The sequence below is a fragment of the Rhinolophus hipposideros genome (assembly GCF_964194185.1).
Source record: "Rhinolophus hipposideros genome assembly, chromosome: 5".
Lineage (NCBI taxonomy): Eukaryota > Metazoa > Chordata > Mammalia > Chiroptera > Rhinolophidae > Rhinolophus > Rhinolophus hipposideros.
In genome coordinates, this window is record NC_138051.1 from 92,872,475 (window position 1) to 92,891,359 (window position 18,885).

Consider the following 18,885-nt stretch of genomic DNA (forward strand, 5'->3'; position numbering starts at 1 on the left):
AAAATCCATCTTCTGCCTCCTTCCTATCAGCGTCCCTTGTCCCCTACCCCATGGAAAGACAATGTAGGAGGACAGGAGGCCCGCACAGGGAGCTGAAGGAGAGTGGCAGGGCAGGGCAGGGCGCTGTGAGTGCCTCTGGGGAGCAGCACGGCCCTACTGCTGGGTCTGGTGCTGGGTTTGCAAAAACTCTTCAAGCTGCTCGTGTATGATATATGTAGCATTTTTAATGTGTACATTATACTTCAATTTTAAAAAGAAAAGGAAGCAAGCAAGCAAGCACTGGCCTAAAGAGCAAGGCCCTGGATTCCGGTCCCTGCCTTGTTTCCCCCCGGGACTCCAGCCTTTATGTGGACCAAGGATGGAAAAATGGGCACAATTCAAGGTGCCTCCCCCATGGCCGCAGCAGCCACCTGGGGATTATAGCAACCTTTTGTGCAAATCCCAGTGGGACTTTAGAGTCCTGATCACCACTTGGTTCTAGAAGCAGAAAAGCGTCGGCACTCCTGGCGAACCCCACACGCCACCCACAGAAGAAACTCCCCAGGCGGGCTCCCAGGACCCGCAAGTCAGGGTGGGTGTTTGTCAGTTAACACTCAGCCTCCACACGAACGCTGGGGAAGACCAAAACTGCATCCTCACGGCTGTTCAAATTTACTCCTGGGGGCTTCTATGGGAAAAAAGGTGACCTTGGGCTCACTAGCCCAATCTCCCTCCTGATGCTTCCTGAGAGCTCAGCAAGCTCAGACCTTCCAGCTGATGGCCACAAAGGCTGGCCTTTCCACTAGCTCCTTGCACACCAAGTGGGGCCTGAAAGCCAGAAACTTCTAGTTCCCAAAATCTTGACACCATGATGTCCTCGCAAGATTCTAGGATGGGTGACAATTAACAGTCAGTAAAGTGGTGCTGACGGCAGCTAACCCTTCCTTGCTAAACACAGGGTAGCATTCTACACACTTTGCAGGAAATGACATACTTATTCCTCACAACACCCCTATGCAGAAGGTCCTATTAGCAGCCCATTTGATGAGCAGAGAAACTGAGGCTCAGAGCACCTCAGTACCTTGCCCAGGCTCCTCGCTAGGAAGTAGCCATGACGGGACTTGAACCCAAGCAGTTTGGTTCCAGAGCCCTCAAGCCTGCAAAACAAGACCTGGGAAGGCCTGAAGAAAGGGACAGCATCTCAAGTCTAACACGGCCAGGATCGCCCAGGGGCTTCCTTTTAAAATTTACGTTAAAGAGAGAAAAGTGGGCCTTTATCGTGTTCTGCCAGCCGAAGCCTACCTAGGCCTTTAGTTTGGCCAGTGAGACCAGGCACAAGTATATGATATCAGCACAAGGCACAGCAAGAAAGAAAAAAACCGCACAGAGTTCCCAACGTCCTCTCCCAGAGGCAGAGTTCCAGGTGGTCAGACTTGCAAGGCCTAAGGGTCCCTCAGTCCAGCCTGTCTTTTCAGAAAGGAGAAAGGTAGTGGAAACTAGCCCAGGGTCACAGAGTAAAGTGGCAGAGCTGACACTGGGGCCCCATCTGCTCCTCCTACCCCCCCAGGGGGCCACCACACTGGGCCAGTCTGTGCATGTGTTCCCAGCCCTGGATCAAGACACACTAACACAAGGGAAGCCAGACACCTCTCAGAGAGTAAACAAATGACATGACTGGATGCCAAGAGTCCACAGTGGCCGCTGGGATGAGGATCCAGGTGGAGCCCGGGGAGCCTGGTGCAGGATCCTCGGCCGAATGTGCTGGACACACAGAGGGTCACAGTGGACACCTGCTGACTGATGGAGTGGCCCCGTGCAGGGAGGACTAACAGATCACAGTAGTGTCACCTGCCATCGCACCTTCAAAGGCACAGGATGCTTCTGCAGGAAGTGAAACCTGTTCCCGGGAGATCAGCTCCACATCACGAGGACGACGTCGTGAGCCACGGTGAGCAAAGCTTTCTGGGGAGGACAACGAATGAAGCCTCTGGGCAGACCACTGACGCCATGAAATCAACCGCTGTGCGTGGACATGAAATCAACCGAGGCCAGGGCCAAGTGTCCGCCAGGCAAAGCCTTCTTGGCACCACCCAACTGCTCATTAAAACCTACAGAAACCAGACGGTCCTGAGGGATCCACGCCAGGCGCAGGTGCCCTGATGTCACAGAATGTGCCAGGCAGCCAGCCACGGCCCTCGCTAAAACCTGGCACGCGGGGGTCTCCTATCTGCGGGGCAACCAGGTGTGGCACAGGGCTGGGGCTGGACATTCGCGCAGCTCCCCGAAGCCCATCCTGGGGCAGGAGCCCACGTCCAACCAGGCAAGGGGCCATTCGCAGAGTGCACCGCTGAGCTGTGCGCACGCAACCTGCCCGCCAAGGCTCTTGCCTCGCCATCGCTGGCAGGCCACCTCCTTCAGCCCAGCCACCTGGCCAGTCCCAATCCCAGCACGAGGACTGCAAGCCACTATGGACATTAAAGCAAAAGGCAGCGTCATGAAATCTGGGTTCAAGTTCTTAGAACCGCCATGAACCTTCTGTGCTTCTGAAACTCACTTAAGGTACTTGCATCTCAGTTTTCCCACATATAACACGACAGTCAGAACAACACATGTTATTTACATCCTTTCCGACTTTTAAGTCCTAAGATGCTTTTATCCTATGACGTGATGAGCAAACAACAAAAGCTCGTAGGCCCCTGAATGAGGCCAGACTGCCACCGTAGGCCCAGGACATGCCGCCACGGGAGCCCAGCAGCTATGCCCGTGAGCGTACGCACAGCAAGCAGCACAGTGACTGCAGGGGACGGACCCTGTCCCGGCAGGGCAAGCAGACACATGCCCACCAGGGAGCGTGAGCAGGAAGAGCACACGAGTGACAGACATGGCTCCAGGTCAGGGACAGACACCTGCTCATTAGCAAGACCTTCCCGTCTTTCTGTGTAGTCACTACGATGACCCTCCGTGTCTCGCAGACTCTACCCTGGCATGCAGAGGGCATCACCTCACGCGCTGCTTCTCTAACTTCTACAATGGCTCCTTGGGAGGGTGGGCTTCCCCAACAGCAGACACCTTGGGCTTCATCAACCTTTGTTTCTATTAGAGAGAGGTCTCTATTGCCTCAGCAGCCAGCCTGAGAGCCTTGAAGGAGATTGTGTGTGTGTGTGGAGGGGGTAGGGGGAGAACCTTTACAGCCACAGAGCAGCCACATTCCGCTCACCCTCAGGGGGTCCTCGGTGGGCACAGGCCTAGGTTGACAGGTGATAAGCGAGTAGGGGAGTGTTGCCCTATGGGAGGGCACAGGAGTATGGGTGAGGAGGAGGGAGGAGAGAGGGCTTCCGGAGGCCAGTTAACACCAAGCCACCAAGGGCCACAGGCATGGGCTGACAAGGAAAGGCATTTCGAGAGGAGGGGACAGCAGAGGCAAAGGCATGAGGTGAGGGAGCCAAGTGTGGCTGGGTGGACGCAGGTCTCTCGGAGAGGTTCCGTTAATGCAGAGGCCAGGAGAGACAGCAAGAGACAGCCCAGCCGAGGAATCTGGACTGGATCCTAAAGCAATAGGGTCCCGAGCCGGGGAGTGACGGGGCCAGCTCTGAGTTCTGCAGTGACCAGTCCAGCCCTGTGTGAGGCCCAGGGACCCAGCTTAAAGGGTCGAGGCCAGAGCAGGCATGTGACACAGTGCTGGCCTCAGGGACATGAGCGCAGGACTTCCCCAGTTGGGAAGGACTGAGCTGCTGTCTGACCTTTGCACACAGTATTATCTCTAGGATTTGGCACAGCCGGTGAAAGGAAAATTACAATGCACTTTGCCCCTCAGGTCCACTATTTAAACCCACGAACTGCAGGCCCTTATAGCACAGGGACTGCAGAAGACAAAGGTGGAGTGTGAGCACACGAGCACCAGACAGAAGCAGGGTGGCCCGGGTTCAAGGTCCAAACAGGCTGTGTGAGCCTGGCACAGACGCTGCCCTGCCCAGGGCCCTAGAACAACAGGACGAGGAGGTGATCGCTAGGATCCTGGCACTGTCCGATGCCCTGCGACTCCGTGCCAAACTAAACTGATTAGAAAACACCTCCCAAAGTGGTGGAACACACACCAGCACTTGGCTGGTTGTAGTTTAACTGGTAGCACTTCTATGGAGAAACTGGGCGACAGCCAAAATGATGAATGCATAAGCTCAGCATTTCTATTTCTAGGTATTCATCCCACAGAATTCCCCACATGTGAACAAAGACGCACGTATAACGGCATTTCAATCACTGTAGCACGTCTCTAAAGCATGGTCAGGAACGTCCTAAACATCTGTCAGTAGAGACCTGCCTAAGAAAAGCTTGTTGGGGCGGCTGGATAGCTCAGTTGGTTACAGCTTGAGCTCTGCGGGTTCGAGTCCCCCCTGGGCCAGCGAGCGGCGCCCCCCACAACTAGACCGAAGGACGACTTGGAGCAGATGGGCCCTGGAGACACACACTGCTCCTGATATTCACCAATAAAAAATTTTAAAAAAAGGTCATTAAGGTCATTTAATGGAATACCATGCAGCCATTCAAAAGGAGGAGGCGGTCTGAAGAATCAAGATGAAAATCATTTCCAAGGTATACTGTACAATGGTCTGCATAGGACAGGAAGACCATCTTTGCTCACATACACAGAACCCCGTGAAAAGGTTCAAGGCCACTGGAACCAACAGCTGCCCCAACACAGGAACCGGGAAGAGACTCTTCTCGAATTTGTTCTGTATGCACATGTTACCTATTACCAAAATAAGTCAATTGGGATGGCTGGGAGCCATGAAGAGACGGCACAGGGGAAATTCACTGTCCCAGGCTGGGCTGGAGATGGGAGAAACTGGAGCACGGGGTGGGGGAGGGGGGGACAAAGCAAGCGTCCTTGGAGCAGATGACCAGCAATAACCCCCCACCCCTCGCTGCTGGTGGACAACAGGGTCACTCAAGGAACAGGGGTTTAGAAAGGACAAGGCAAGGTTGGAGCACCCAGGCCCCAGCCTCCAGGACACGCACCACCAACAGAGCAAAAGAGACCCCTTCCCAGATGGGGGAATGTGCAGAGAGAGCGCCTGTATGGGGCAGATTGGGCCTGAGCACCCAGAAAGACAACCGGTTCTCCTGTGTGTGTCTCTGCACACCTGCCTCAGTGTGTCTGTGCTGGCCTCCGGGTCACAGGCACCCCCACCTGAAGGCAGACACCCCCCACAACTATCCATTCACCTGGGTCATCTTCCCAGGCCATCTGAGGTGTCACGAGCCTTGCTCAGCCATCTATCTGGCAAGCAGTGTGAGCAGGAGTGGGAGAAACCGTGGTCCTCATGGGAGAGAAACTCTGTTGTTCAGAGGTGACAGGAAAGTCCATGAAAAAAAATGTAGTCCCTGCCAAAATATAACCCAGAATGCTGCAGGAGGGCTGGACGCAAACTGAACACTATTATCTGAGACGGCAAATACCTTCTCCCCCCTTTCCCAGGCCCCCCACTGAAAACAATACCTCCCTTTCTGTCCCCAGATTTCAGCACCAAACCTCTAAGTACCAACTTGTAAGCATTCTCCATCTCCTATCAATGGGAAGCTGGCAAGGAGCCCAGCCAGGCTGCTCACCTGACAAATGTCACATGCCCTGTCACATGCCACAGTACTACTCAGGTTCTCTAGGCAAACAGCAACAGCAGGGCCACATACAGCCTGGGAGCTGGGAAAGGGATGTGCAGTGCTGAGCGGCAGTCCCGAGAAGGCATCTCCTCCCAAGCTGACAGTAAACCAGGACAGGCGGGCATTTGCACTCTGGGATCACTGTCTCCCTGGTCATCTGGCCCGACCGTCACAGCTGACAGCTGGCAAAGTGAGGACCAGAAAGGCCTGCCTGGTCCCGGGTCATAGGAGGTTGCTTCCACCCCAGCTCAGCAGCAATCCCTTCACTCCTTAAGCACCTGTCTTAACCCCTAAGTACCCTCTCCACACACCTGCTCAGGTGGGCCTGTGGAGCAGCCCCTGCCCTCAGGTGGCTTCTCAGGATGCAGGCCGCTCGGCCTGCCCCGCCCAACAGCCCTCCAGCCAGAGTCCCACTCTCAGTTCCCAGAACCAGCCAAGGCCTCCCTAAGGCCCATAGGCTCCGGGCCTGCATCGATGCATGTGTAAGCGTTACAGCCAGAACTGGGGACACGGACACTGCTGTCAGCGGCGTGAGAGGCCCCATCTGGAGCCAGAGCAGAGTTCGCAGTAAGCTGCTAAACTCTCCGACATCCAAGGGCCGCTCAGGCCAGAGGCCACCTGGGCCCCTCACCTGTGCACTCAGCCACAACAGCCTTCCCAGCTTCTGGCTGCATAAGAACACAGGCAGCTACTGCTAGCAAGGGGATGACGCCGGCAACGACCCCTGGCACTGCAGACCCCTGTCCGACTTCCTGCTACACACCTCAGCCCTCCTCTAACCCAGGCCACCAGGCATGTTCAGTGGGCACACACTCCCCCAACCACTGTGCTCTGGCTGCAGCAGCTCATTGCAGGGCCTGCAGGGGGGGCTGAGGCAGACGCTGCCCCTTCCGCCTGCTCCCCAGTCCCCCTTTGCTTATCAGGCCTTTCAGGCCTCAGCTCAAGTGTCACCTCCTCAGAGAGGCTGCAGGACAAGGTGACAAGAACCTCCCTGTTATCACAAGCCTGGCTTTTTCTTCTTCCTAGAATTTCCCATAATCAGAGACTATGTTACTGTCTCCATTTACTTTTCTTTTGTTAGCATCACCCTTAGCCCCTTCCAGCTCCCACATACACACACAAATACGACTGTGCGGCAGGAGCTGCTCCACCTCACCTGTCCGTTGTATCTGAAATGTCTGTTATGATTCCTGGCATAAGTAAGTGCTCAACTAAGACTTGCTGAATGAATGACATAATAATTACTTGATGACTGATCTCACAGATCAATGGAGAAACTGGGAGGCATGGGCCAGGTCAGGAGTGGGAAGCCAGGGGCCGTGGGAGGCCCGAGGCGTGGGGCGGGGGGCACAGGACCCTGTCAGCATGGGCTGTGCAGGGAGGGGCTCAGACCAGGCCCGTGTGCCTGGCTCTGCGCATCCCCGGGGACCGAGGTCAGCAGAGGCCCAGCACGTGGCTACCTGGGCAGCTTTCCTCTTGGCCAGTAAGAGGCTTTGTGATTTATGACACGAGGTCAAAGGAAGCCACACGGGGCTTTATCGTGGGCACGCAGCCCACATGGGGCAGCACAGAAACAAATAAGGATACATGGTGCCAACACAGGGCAGGAGAAGAAATGGAAGAGGGTGACATTTCTGCCGCAGGTGTTACTGAGACAACAGACCTCTGGTCAGAGACCCCGATCTCCAAAATCCAGGTGCTCTGCCTGATGAGCTCCATGCCCACACTCTGAAAACAGAAGCGGCTTTACCGACCTAGCGCTGCTCTGCTCCCAGAAATGCAGGGGGTCTGAGCGAGAGGGAATTTGCACCCCAGGGGACATTCAGCAGTGTCTGGAGACATTTTTGGTTGTCACAAAGGGCGGGGGTGCTACCGGCATCTAGTGGGTGGAGCTGCAGAACTTCCCACTGTGCACAGGACAGCCCCCGCACAATACAGAATTCTCTGGCCCCAAATGTCAACAGTGCCAGGGATAAGGAATGCTGAAATAATATATGCAGAAATTCTTTCTACAACGTTGGGAAAATGTATTATTAATAAACATTAGTATTAAAACCCAACATACCTCAAACCCTACGCTGTAAAACACTGACTGTACACACACACACACACACACACACACACGGGCCCCAATGCTGGGTCAGAGCGTAGGCTTCTGGGGAGGCTGTCCCCTCCCCCACCACCCACGCCACCCAGTGCAAAGTCCAGCTCTGCTCCAGGCTGGTAACAGGGTCATAAAGTCGCGGGTCTGCCTGGGGGGCCAGCCTTCCTCTCCACACAGGAAAAGGCCCTACGACTGCTAATGGCACTAAATGGCACCAACACCCCGGGGCAGAAAGAACGGTTCCCAGTCACTGCTTGCCTGGCCTGGGCACACAATGGACAGATTGTGTGCCATCTCTTCCACGGGAGGGAGTGGCCTTGTGACTGAGGGCTACAGTCATTCAGAGGCTGACCTCACGGCCACCCCAGGACAGGGTCTGTCCTCTGGGGCCAGGGCCACCAGATATGCCCAGCTCTGCCTCCTCTGGCATCAGCCGGCCAACATTTCATCACGTGGCCCCAGCTATGTCAGAGGCAACCCCAGATGGTGACCTTTTCCTCGGCCGACCCTGAATCACTGGCCCTCGCCCCCCCCCCCAGGGGTCTATCAGCTGCCAGCCAAAGCAGCCCTGAGGCCTATTTGAGAAAAGCACGAGCAGAGTTCTGAGTGAACCCACACAAAGTGACTTAACTTCCTTGGCCCTTAGTTTCCTCGCCTGAAAAATGGGGAAGCAATTCCATCTTCTCAGGGACTGACAAAAGCACCAAGTCAGATAAGACACGTGGAGTGCCCAAACCAGAGAGGGTCACCGGGGACGTACTCGGGAAACAGTGGCCTCTCCAGGGCTCCATGGTGACCACCCGTATCCTTCGCTGGCACCAGGGTTCTTACACTGACCCCACCAAGCAGGAGGCCCACGCACTGCCAGGCTCTGCCCTCAAAAGGCACAGAAACTTACGGAACTTCTGATAGGTTTAGATGTTATCTTCCTAATCAGATTAGAAGACCTAGGACAACAAAAACTTTTGTTTCCTCTACTTGCGCTCCATCCCGACCATCACAACGCGGAGCCTGTGCTGGTGGACCGCAGCTCAATAAACATCTGAGGTTCACAGGGCTTGATTCTGTGCGGCTGGCAAATCATGTCCGAGCCCCGGGGCCCGGAGCGAAGTGGAGTGGTGGCCTGGGAGGTGATCCCCACTGCTCACAGCCACTGCCTTTTGAGCGACATGCCACTGCCCTCAATGCCACCACCGTACGCTGCCATCCTGGCATGTTCCTTGTGGGGCAGGCGGGGCAAGCAAGGTCCAGGTGGGTCAGCTGCTGACGGGTGGAGCCTGGCACAGCGCCCAGGACCCAATACCCACCTGGTCCTGCCTCGTAAGCTAAAATCACTCTGCTCCCCTGTCACAGAGCACAGCTCCCATTTGGGGACACTTTCATAATCGCCGCCTCATTGTCTCCAATGACAACGAAGAACTCTCAAGTTGGCTGGGAGCGACAGCCACAGACAAGACTGCTGGAGCAGGACGACTGCTGTGTCTGATAATAATAACACCTTGACATAACTCAGTGGTCACAAGTGCTACACCTGGGCCGAGGGCTTTACGCGTCAGCACCACTAAAAGGCAAGTGGCGAAAGCTCACACACACTTGGTCCGGGCGCTGTTCTAAGGGCGGCGTGAGTGTTCATTCGGTTCAGCCCCACAACAACCCCGCAGGGCAGTTGAATTATCTGCTTCACTTTTTTAGAAGAAAAGAGCCCTGTGCGGCTGCCGTAAAACTGTTCCCCCGTGTGGCTCCCTGGCCTACACGTGGGTCCTACTCCCCCAGCCCTGAGGCAGTCGCGGCCTTCGGGAGCCGTGTGGCCACTGAAATGTGGGAGTCTGGGGCACGGGGCACTTTGGGGCAGAAACTAAGAGCCAGAACAAGCTTCACTGCATTTTCTTCCCTTTGTCACAATGACCTGTCAGTCTGGGCTACGAAAGGTTGATTCAATGCTGTTTCCTTTCGGGTAAAACAATGACAAAGGACCGGCAGGCAAAGTGTGCGTTCTCTGCCTCCCATGAAGAGCTTCCAACCCAGCTCCATTTCATACAGTCAGGCAGCGAAGAGGAACCCGTGAGGTGAGTGGGGCGTTGTCCTGCGTGGGCCTTTGTGTGCCAGGCCCAGGCTACTCAGAGGCTGGCCTGTCACCGCTGAGAGGCGCTCAGGACCACGGGGCACGGGGTGTGGAGGGGGCGCTGCAGTGCTTCCAGGGGCACGAGTGCCCTTTGCAGCTTAGAAACTGCCAGGCTCAAATGACTGTGGTGTCCTCAGGGCTCAGAGTTCATCTTGCACAGGCAATGCCCCCCACCAAGCAGGGCCTCTCTCATTCCAATCAAATCTGACCTTATCACCACCACCACCCCCCACAGCCGACCGGATGAAGTCCAAGCTCCACAGCGGGGCACGAAAAAGCCCTCTCTCCAGCCTTACCGTCCTGCCGCTAGCGACACAGAGCCAGGCCACACACACCCGACAGGCAGCGCTGTGGCGTCCTGAGCCCTCCTGGGCGCCTCCCGCTCATGCCTGCTCCCCGCTGCCCACTGGAGCCACTCCGTCCCTCCAAGGACCAGCAACCACAATGCTCTTTCACGCCACAGACACGTAGGCCCAATTCCTATGCACTAGGCACCAATGAGGCCATGGGGATACCAGGTGGGCTTGAAGCAGATGCAATCCCCACCCCTGGGAGCGAACCCCTAAGTGGAGAGATTGGCAGTAGCAATCAATAAACAATTACGACCTTGCAAAAGGAGGAAGGGAAAAGTGCAGCGTTATGAGGGTGTAGGTGGGGGGTATGTCCTTAGATAACCAGGGCGACATCCCTGAGGAAGGAGTATGTGAGCTCAGAGCTGGGGTGAGAGACAGGACAGCACAGCAAGGAAGGGGTGGGTGGAACCCGGTGAGGCTCAGGAGAAAGGTGGGGGCCAGACTGTGCAGCCCCCACAGGCCATGTTAGAGATTACATTCTTGATTATCACCTCAACGAGAGGACACTGACAGATTTTAAGCCAAGATGTATGTGTTTCTCCTAACTCATCACTCTGGGGCTCTGAGGACAGCTCCTGGTGTCCCTCTCGGCCTCCGCTGGGCCAGGAGCTCACGTGGATGCTACTGAGGAAACTGTGTGCCAGCCACTGCGGAGGAAGCGCCCTGTGTTCAGACTAGGGGTCCAGTGACCACTTGGGGGACACTTGATACCCTTACAGCTAATCAAGATGGGGAGAAGAGGTGACAGTTTAGACTCAAACGTTCCCTTCAAAGCTTATTTGAGAGAACCCCAGGAAGATCCACCCAGACCGCTCCACACGCCTCATGGGACACAGTCACTGAAGCCCTGCTGGGCAAGTCTAAAGCTGGAAGGGGCAGCAGAAGGGGGACCACCCCTGCCCACACCTCACAGGTGGCCTTGGGTACCACAGTGAGACGCTTCTTATTGTCCCCCTGAGGAAGCAGCTTAAGAGGCCAGGAGACCCCTGAGCCCTGGGACAGGGACTTTCCCACTGCCCCAGCCCCACGGCCCACGTGAGCACAGCGCCGAGGGACCACTGCCCAGGTCTGTTCATTGATAACCGCATCTCAGGCAGTGCCGTGGCGGCACCAGGCTGCTAGCTCCACATGAACTTGGCACGAAAAAAAACTGAATCATCCCGATGGTTCCCCTGGCCAAGACCTCGAGGCCAGTATTAAAAAAATAATAATTTAAAAAGGTTAAGGGTGATTTCTGTGACAACCAGCCACGCCCACACCCTCCCACCTATCCAGAAGGGCGGCCAGAATAAAAGCTTCACTTCTGAGAATTCCAATCCATCCTGGCGCCCTGGAGGCTTAATGGGGGAATGGTTGGGGGGCAGAGTGCTTTAGGGCCGTCAGAAACTCATCTATCTCACCCCATCCCCAAACCACGTCCCCAGGGGCCTGAACATGGCCTCTGGAAAAGGCCCTTTGAGCTAAGCCCCTTCTGGGGCAAACCACCGTACTACCCTCTTACAACAAAATGTGGAAAGGCCAGCTTTGTAAACCCAAGCCCTGGGCGCTGCTGCCCACCTCTGAAAGAGACTTTCTTCAGCCTCTGCCCTCCCTATGCCCCTCCTAAGCCAATGCCTCCTTGCTAATCTCTCAAAAATATTATCACAGGAATCTGAAAACAACATGTGATCAAGGTCAAGTGTCAGTCCACCTGCTCTGGCCCTGGACTTGACTCTCCTATCTTAGGTAGAACGGAGTGACAGGTCGACGGTGCCTGGGGGAAAGACAGCCTGCGCGCTGCTGAGCCGGCCTCTTCCCTGGCCCTCACCAGGCGACGCTTGGTCCTTCTCTACACCAGCCCCCGCCTGTCTCCTCTCTTCCTGGGGCCTCTGGAAAGTGCAGCCTGTCACCCTTTTCCCCAAAGGATTGTTCTTTTCACAAAGGAGGAAACGTCCTAGCCTTATCAGATATCCGGCTTCATGCAGAACAGACTGCAGTGAAAATTTATCCCAGAAATCCCAAGGCTGGAAGGTTATCCTGAGGTCACTTCAGTCAACTGAGGACTGGCTTGGGGAGGTGTGCCTTGGGTGGGACAGACTCCAGGGACCCAGCCAAGACCTCCGTGGGAAAAGTACCCAGTGCCCGAAACCCTTACAAGCTATGATCAAAAAATACGGTGAATGTTTACGGTGAAAATTTATTATAGTAAAAGACATATTGCCATTAATGCCCCTCAAAATGCATCCCCTCACTTCAAACACGCTTATCCCATAGCTCTTGCCACTTTCTGAAGCAGTTCTGGAAATCCTCTTTCATGAGTGTCTTTAGTTGCGCTGCTATGGCTGCCTCGATGTCCTGAATCAATTCAAAACGTTTACCTTTCATGGTCATTTTGACTTTGGGGAAGAGCCAGAAGTCGCAGGGTACCAAATCAGATGAGTAAGGTGGATGAGGACACATCGTAATGTTTTCATTTGACAGAAACTGCCATATCAGAAGCGATGTGTGACACGGAGCTTTTCCGTTGTGAACAGAAAATAGGGTGAAGGCTGCTGCCAAGTGCCATCCAACAGAAAGGTAGGGATCTTCAATATGGGAAGTGGCACGTCCTACCTTAGTAACAGTGTGTGACAAGTTTCAATGTGTTCTGTGCAGTCAGTCTACGGTTGTTCTGTGCAGTGAGCTACGGTTGAGAGAAGGTGTTTTAAAGTGTGCTGTAAATCATCCTCCATCATGACAACATTCCATGTCACACATCTCTTCTGGTACAGCAATTTCTGTCAAATAAAATCATTACAGTGTGTCCTCATCCACCTTATTCACCAGATCTGGCACCGTGCGACTTCTGGCTCTTCCCCAAAGTCAAAGTGATTCAGGACATCAAAGCAGCCACGACAGCGCAACTAAAGACACTCACGAAAGAGGACTTCCAGAACTGCTTTAGAAAGTGGCAAGAACGATGGGATAAGTGAGTTCGAAGCGAGGGGCAGTATTTTGAGTAATAATGGCAAGGTGTCTTTTACTATAATAAATTTTTTAAATTTAAACGTTCACCGTATTGTTTGATCATACCTCGTATGCTATACGTCCCCATATCCCCCTGCCATGTTCTCTCTGCGACCTTTTCTGTCAAGACCAAGAACACAGGGGACCTCGTTCGTCTTTACTGTTCAGTGATCACCAGCCGTGAGCTGTGTGTGTGTGTGTGTGTGTGTGTGTGTGTGTGTGTGTGTGTGTGTGTTTGGGGGGAGGAGGGCATGGCAGTACAGAGGGTAGTTGTTCCCTAAGTACCAGGGCACAGGGCTGGCTCGAGGCTGTAGTCCTTTATCTCAGAGAACAGTAGGAACACAAGCAATAATGATGGCCATACCAGAAGTCGTCAGAGCAGGAGCAACTGGAAGCACTCAGCAAACATTAGGCACTTTAATGTACCAGAACACTACTTCTCAAAGCAATGTGCCCACCCTGAGAAGTAGGAACAAACAGCATGCCCATTTTACAGAAGAGGAAGCTAAGGCTCGGGAAGGTCATGTGATCAAATGGCATGGACCTCCTACTAATTACTCACTGGGGCCAGAGCACTGTGTGAAGCACTTTATGTGCATCGTGTCCCTTATTCCTCCCAACGTTGGGTGAGGATTTCCCGGCACTAACATCAGTTTTACAGTAAGAAAACCGAGGCTAGGTGAGGTTACAGAGGAGCCTGAACTCGCCTCTTTCCCCATGGCTTCCAGCCCTCAGGAGACACTCAGGCTGCTGGCAAGGCAAGGGTGCTGGAAGGCACCACACGGGGACAGCACAGCCTCCTCCACGCAGAGGGCCACAAACAGGCCTTAAGTGCATCTGGGGCATGTGCACACAGAAGTGGGAATCAGTGGCAGAGTCTGCCAGGGAGGAGGGGAGAGCCACGGGGGAGAGAGGGAGGCTGAGGTCACAGTCCCTGAACACAGGGGAGGAAAAAAAGGTTGTCAGAAGGAGGGCTACTGTGTGGCACTGACAGTCCCCTTTGTCCTGATCAAGAAAGACAGGAGGTCAGGTCTCTAATTATCACACCCTGAAAAGTGCTGGCTCAAGCGACCCCTCCCACGAGGGAGGCCCTCTATTTCAGTTGCATTTTCACTGATAATATGATCTTGTTTTTCATGACCACGGAGCCACTTTCCAGGGGAATGAATCACATTCTTGTCCACAACAGAGAAAACACAGGGCAAGTAGGTGGTGGCAAAGGCCACGCCTCCCAAGGTGGCGGGAGGGTCACCACGGGGTCATGAGCCAGGCCGTGGGGAAACAGGGCAGGGAGGAGGGAATGGGCCCATGCTCAGAGATGGGGAGTCGAGGGAATGGGCACAGACAGGAGTTCTCCACCGAGCCAGGACTTGGGGGTCCAATGTAGGTGTTCCAATTCAAAAGACCTCGAGGGCCCCTTTCTGCAAGCCTGGCAAGAGGTTCACCCCTTGTGCCAAGTCAGAACCACTGGCTGTGGCTGTGTGTGTGCATGTGTATGTGTGTGCGCACACGTGTGTGCAGGTGTGTGTGCGTGCTCGTGTGGTGTGTGCGTGTGTGCATGCACGCAGGTGTGTGCAGATGTGTGCGTGTGCACATGTGTGTGCATGTGTGTGTGCACACGCTGAGGTCGTGGGCCCACATCTGGACTCGGCAGTGCCCTGAGGAGTAAATCATGTCTATACAGGCAGAGGGCGGGGTGTGCCAAGTATGCCCTGGTTCAATCCTATTTCACACCCAACGAGATGGAGGCCCTGGCAGGGCGGTGCCTGTCCTGGCAGAGCCACTGCTGTGGAGCGCAGAGCCAGAAACGCGCAGAGCCATTCCCAGGCCTTCCCTCCTCACCGCCCTCACTCACTCACCTGGAACCTGTGCACCAGCTCCAGGGACTGGCTGTCATTCTGGTCGGCTTCGAGGATGACATCGGTCAGCTTGTGGATGATGACATCCAGGGGGCCCTGCTCCTCGATTGGCTGGCTAAGATTCAGCTGTGAGGGGGTGGACACAGAGAAGAACTTCAGCACTTGCGCCCACTGTCCCATTCTATCTCCCCCTCCCCCCCGCATGTCCCTGGAGCACTGAGAAAGGGGCAGGACAACTGGCACTCATGGGACATAGACAGGACACACGAGATGAGCCCGCTAAGACCCTAGAAGTCCACCAGATCAGACCCCGTGTTTGTACCTCTTGTCCCCAAGCCCTTGGGATACAGAAGACACATACACGAAATCAAGGTGACCAAGTACCTACAGGTCAGGCGAGCACTGTTGTGAAATCGCTTTACAGAGAAAGCATTTACTGAACACATGTGTCCAACAACCTACATTTTTCAGGAAAGGAAAGCAAGGCTCGATGAGGTGAAGTCACATGGCCAGATCTGTATTGAGATCCAAGATGACACTCCGCAAAACCACACAAAAGTCTCAGCAAAGCTGTGAGCTCCATGAACTTGGGAGCTGCTGCTTTGAGAGGCCAGCAGCTTGTACCTCACACTGAAGTTGGGGCTTACCACACTGAAACAGTGAAGGAGCCAGGGCCGCCTGGGATTGGTGAGGCACCATTCACCCTGCTCCACTAGCAATGAACGTGTTTATTTTTTCAAGAGCACAAGGTTAGGAAGATCGGGCCCCCAGGGAGCCAGAGCTGCTGGCTGACAGTTGGCATCACCTGACCCCCAGGCAGGAGCACCGGCCAACAGCCAGGGCAGCCTGACACCACGCTTCCTGACCTGCCAGATGTCTGCCGCCCGGCACGCGGCCACCACCACCTGCAAGGCCAGGTCTTTTGGAGGCAGCGGGCGCCAGCCTGGCACCTGGCTGACCCCCCAGATGGCCTCAATAGAGGCCAGATGAGGCCACCAGCCCCACCCGCAAGTGGGACTCCCTCCGGGATTCAAGGCTGACTGGTTCAAAGTTGTTAGTAAAGAAATCACAATGACAGCTACGAACGATAGCTCTAGGAGGCACCATGCTAAAAAGTTAACGTGCATTTTTTTTCCATTTTATTTTCCAACCAAGCGATGAGAAGCGATTTCACAGATGAGGAGGTCATCCCTGCTAATGACATCGGAAACCAGCCGAGGGTCTCATGGTGAGAAAGCGGTGGAGATGGAATGCAAACCCAGATATGAAACTGTGCTTGTCATTCAGAGCCCCCATCCCGGATGCCCATGCCCTGGGAAGCTGTCCTCTAGAGCCACAACCACGTGCCTTGTCCTCTGGCTTTTGACGGAATGTGGCCAACTGGAGGCGCCAGCAGAAGATGGGAGAGAGCAGGAGAGAAGTCTAGGAGTTTGCTAACCGTCCTCACATCCCCACCACACTACTGGCAGCAGCCAGTCCTCCTCTCCCAGGCCACTGCAGTTTCTAGGGCTCCCGTACCACCCTCTCTCTGTCGCCTTAGGCCTGGGGTGGCGACAGCTCGCCACTCCCGGGTACCTCACCACCTCCTGGTGGCTCCTGTGACCCTGCCCAGACCTGGTCATCCTTCCTTATTTAAACTCTTTTTCAGTTAAACCTTCAGAATGTACCAGGTCTTTCCTGCTGATATCCTTAAACTTCTCTTTTTTCTTGTCTGCCAGGAAAGATGTTAAGGGATTTCCCCTATTAAAAAAAAATAATAAATCCATGGACCTCACAATAAGAAAATAATGAAGATTTCCCTCCCCATGGTGACTAGACTGTATGCAAAACAAGACAAAAGGCAGACCAGCTGAGAAGGCGACCACCTCTTCTAGGGCTCCTGGACAGGGAAGGAAAGCAGCACTTGTACTCACAGCAAGCCCAGGAGCTGTGGATGACATCCCACTTTCAATCCCACTTTCGCAGACCAGGACACCAAAAGCCCAGATGGGGAAATGACCAGGCAAGGCCACACAGCTAGAAAGTGGCCTAGCTGGGGCTTGGACAGACGCCAACCACAACACACAACGGCTCAGCCCCCCAGCCAAGCGGCCAGGTGCCCTGGGGCTGTGCAAAAGCCCAGCTCATCATCCCCTGTGCCTCAGTGTCCCCTTCGATCACAACAGGAAACTGCAAGGGACTTTCTCATTTTGTTTGTGGATTCGGTATTACATTCCCGTCCAACTCCACTTCCCAGAAAGAAGCAGAATTTGGAAGAAGGTAGAGAAGCCGGTGAGAAATGGTAATACAGGCAAAGAACAGCAAATTCTCAAAAGGTGCCACAGACACAGACCCACTTTTGCTGTTCCCTGTGGTCGCACAAACAAGAGGCCAATACTTTCAGACCAAGACAGAAGACAGAGAGGAAGAGCGTCAGGCCACGAGCGGTGCTGGGCAGTGCGTCCTGGGGCCGGGCACAAACTCCGTCACCGTCAGCACGCACATCTCCAAAGAGAGCCGTCCAGGTGTCCCGTGGCGTCCCAGTGGGTCTGGGGAAGGAGGTGGCAGAGGAGATGCCCCTGCCTTGTCCTCGCCTGGCATCAGCCAAGGTCCGTAGACCTGACAACCATGGGCTGTTTGGAAAATAAGCTCTCCGTGTTCCTGGCTGCTCCACTGAAGGTAAACAGTTGAGTCCTGGAAGCCGGCCACCTTCCTTTGTGTATTTTCCAAGCATTTTTATGCCAGTATAACCCTTCCACGGTAACAGCAACTTGGGATACACATCAGGCCTGGTCTGGTCCCCGCTCGGCCATGTCTCACTGCTCCATCTTCGCTGAGGCCCTCAGTGGAGCTATCGGTGTCTCCAAAAGGCTCTCCAGCACAGTTTTTCCTCAGGGGAAGACAAGCCTCGATCCCCCTACTAATGCCTCCCACGGCTTCAGTCTCTCCCCACGGGCTAGGAGGAGGAGGACACAGGCTTCTCCGTCAGGAGGGGCCTCGGGCAGGCTCTAGGAGCACCATGGGGAGCAGGCTGGCCCCTGAGAACGCAGGAAGCCTCAGGAGGGTCCTGCAGAGGGCCAGGGAGGGACACCATGAGGGAACCCTCAGGGAGGATGTCCCAGAGGAGGGACGCTTAAAGGGAGACACACCTCAAAGGAGGGGACCGTTGGGAGGGAATGGGGGTGGGGGACACACCTCAGAGTCTTTCTTTCCCAGATGGGGTGGGAATAGGGGCTCAGGCGGAAGTGAACTCATTTCAATTGTGTCATTTTGTTTTTCTGACCACTCTGCCCCCAGTAAAAGGAACTTTCCTGGGGACGTGCTGTTCTATTCCATGGAAGGGTTCTAACTGGTCCCCCTCGGCGAGTAACAAGGTGTCTCAATGAAAGGGCCGCCCGCTGTGGCCAGCAGTGGTCTGCGGGAACCTCGCTTCCAAGTCACGCCATTCTGGGCGGCCAATGCTGGATGCTGTCTGCAGCGCTCAGAGCACAGAAACCAGAGAAACAAGGGCCCACTGTTCCCTCAGCGACTAAGCAGCAAGGCTGACTAGAGGTGGGGGAGGGCTGGGAAGAGCTGAAACAAAGGCCTGCAAACCCCAGCGGCCCCAAAGTCACCTCTAACTTTGAAATGGGCAACCCGACGATGCCCAGGCCGGCAGCCAAGGCAAGCCAAGCTCTGACTCTCTTCCCCACCACCTGGTGGAGGGAGGACGTGCAGAGCAGATGCCTGGAAACCCATCGCAGCTCAGCTGCTCCTGGGCTGGAGGAGGCTGGGTTATGATACAGAGGGACTTGGTCACGGTCCAGTGCTGTGCCTCAGTTTCCCCATTCACAGTGAGGATGCTGT

The 18,885-nt window shown here is 54.9% G+C and overlaps 1 protein-coding gene across 4 annotated transcripts in view; it reads right to left on the reverse strand.

Moving 5' to 3' along the window:
* The window catches only part of ITPK1 (inositol-tetrakisphosphate 1-kinase), a gene marked incomplete at its 5' end in the record, with an annotated part of 151,112 nt that overhangs the window by 48,152 nt on the left and 84,075 nt on the right, over positions 1-18,885 (reverse strand). For 3 of the 4 annotated variants that reach the window (XM_081048657.1, XM_081048658.1, XM_081048656.1), the window contains one exon: positions 15,061-15,186. In XM_081048657.1, the coding sequence (XP_080904783.1) occupies positions 15,061-15,186 (126 nt within the window). Of the gene's footprint in view, positions 1-15,060; positions 15,187-17,542; positions 17,774-18,885 lie in introns of those variants that run through there. The other variant, XM_081048659.1, reaches the window with a different exon arrangement.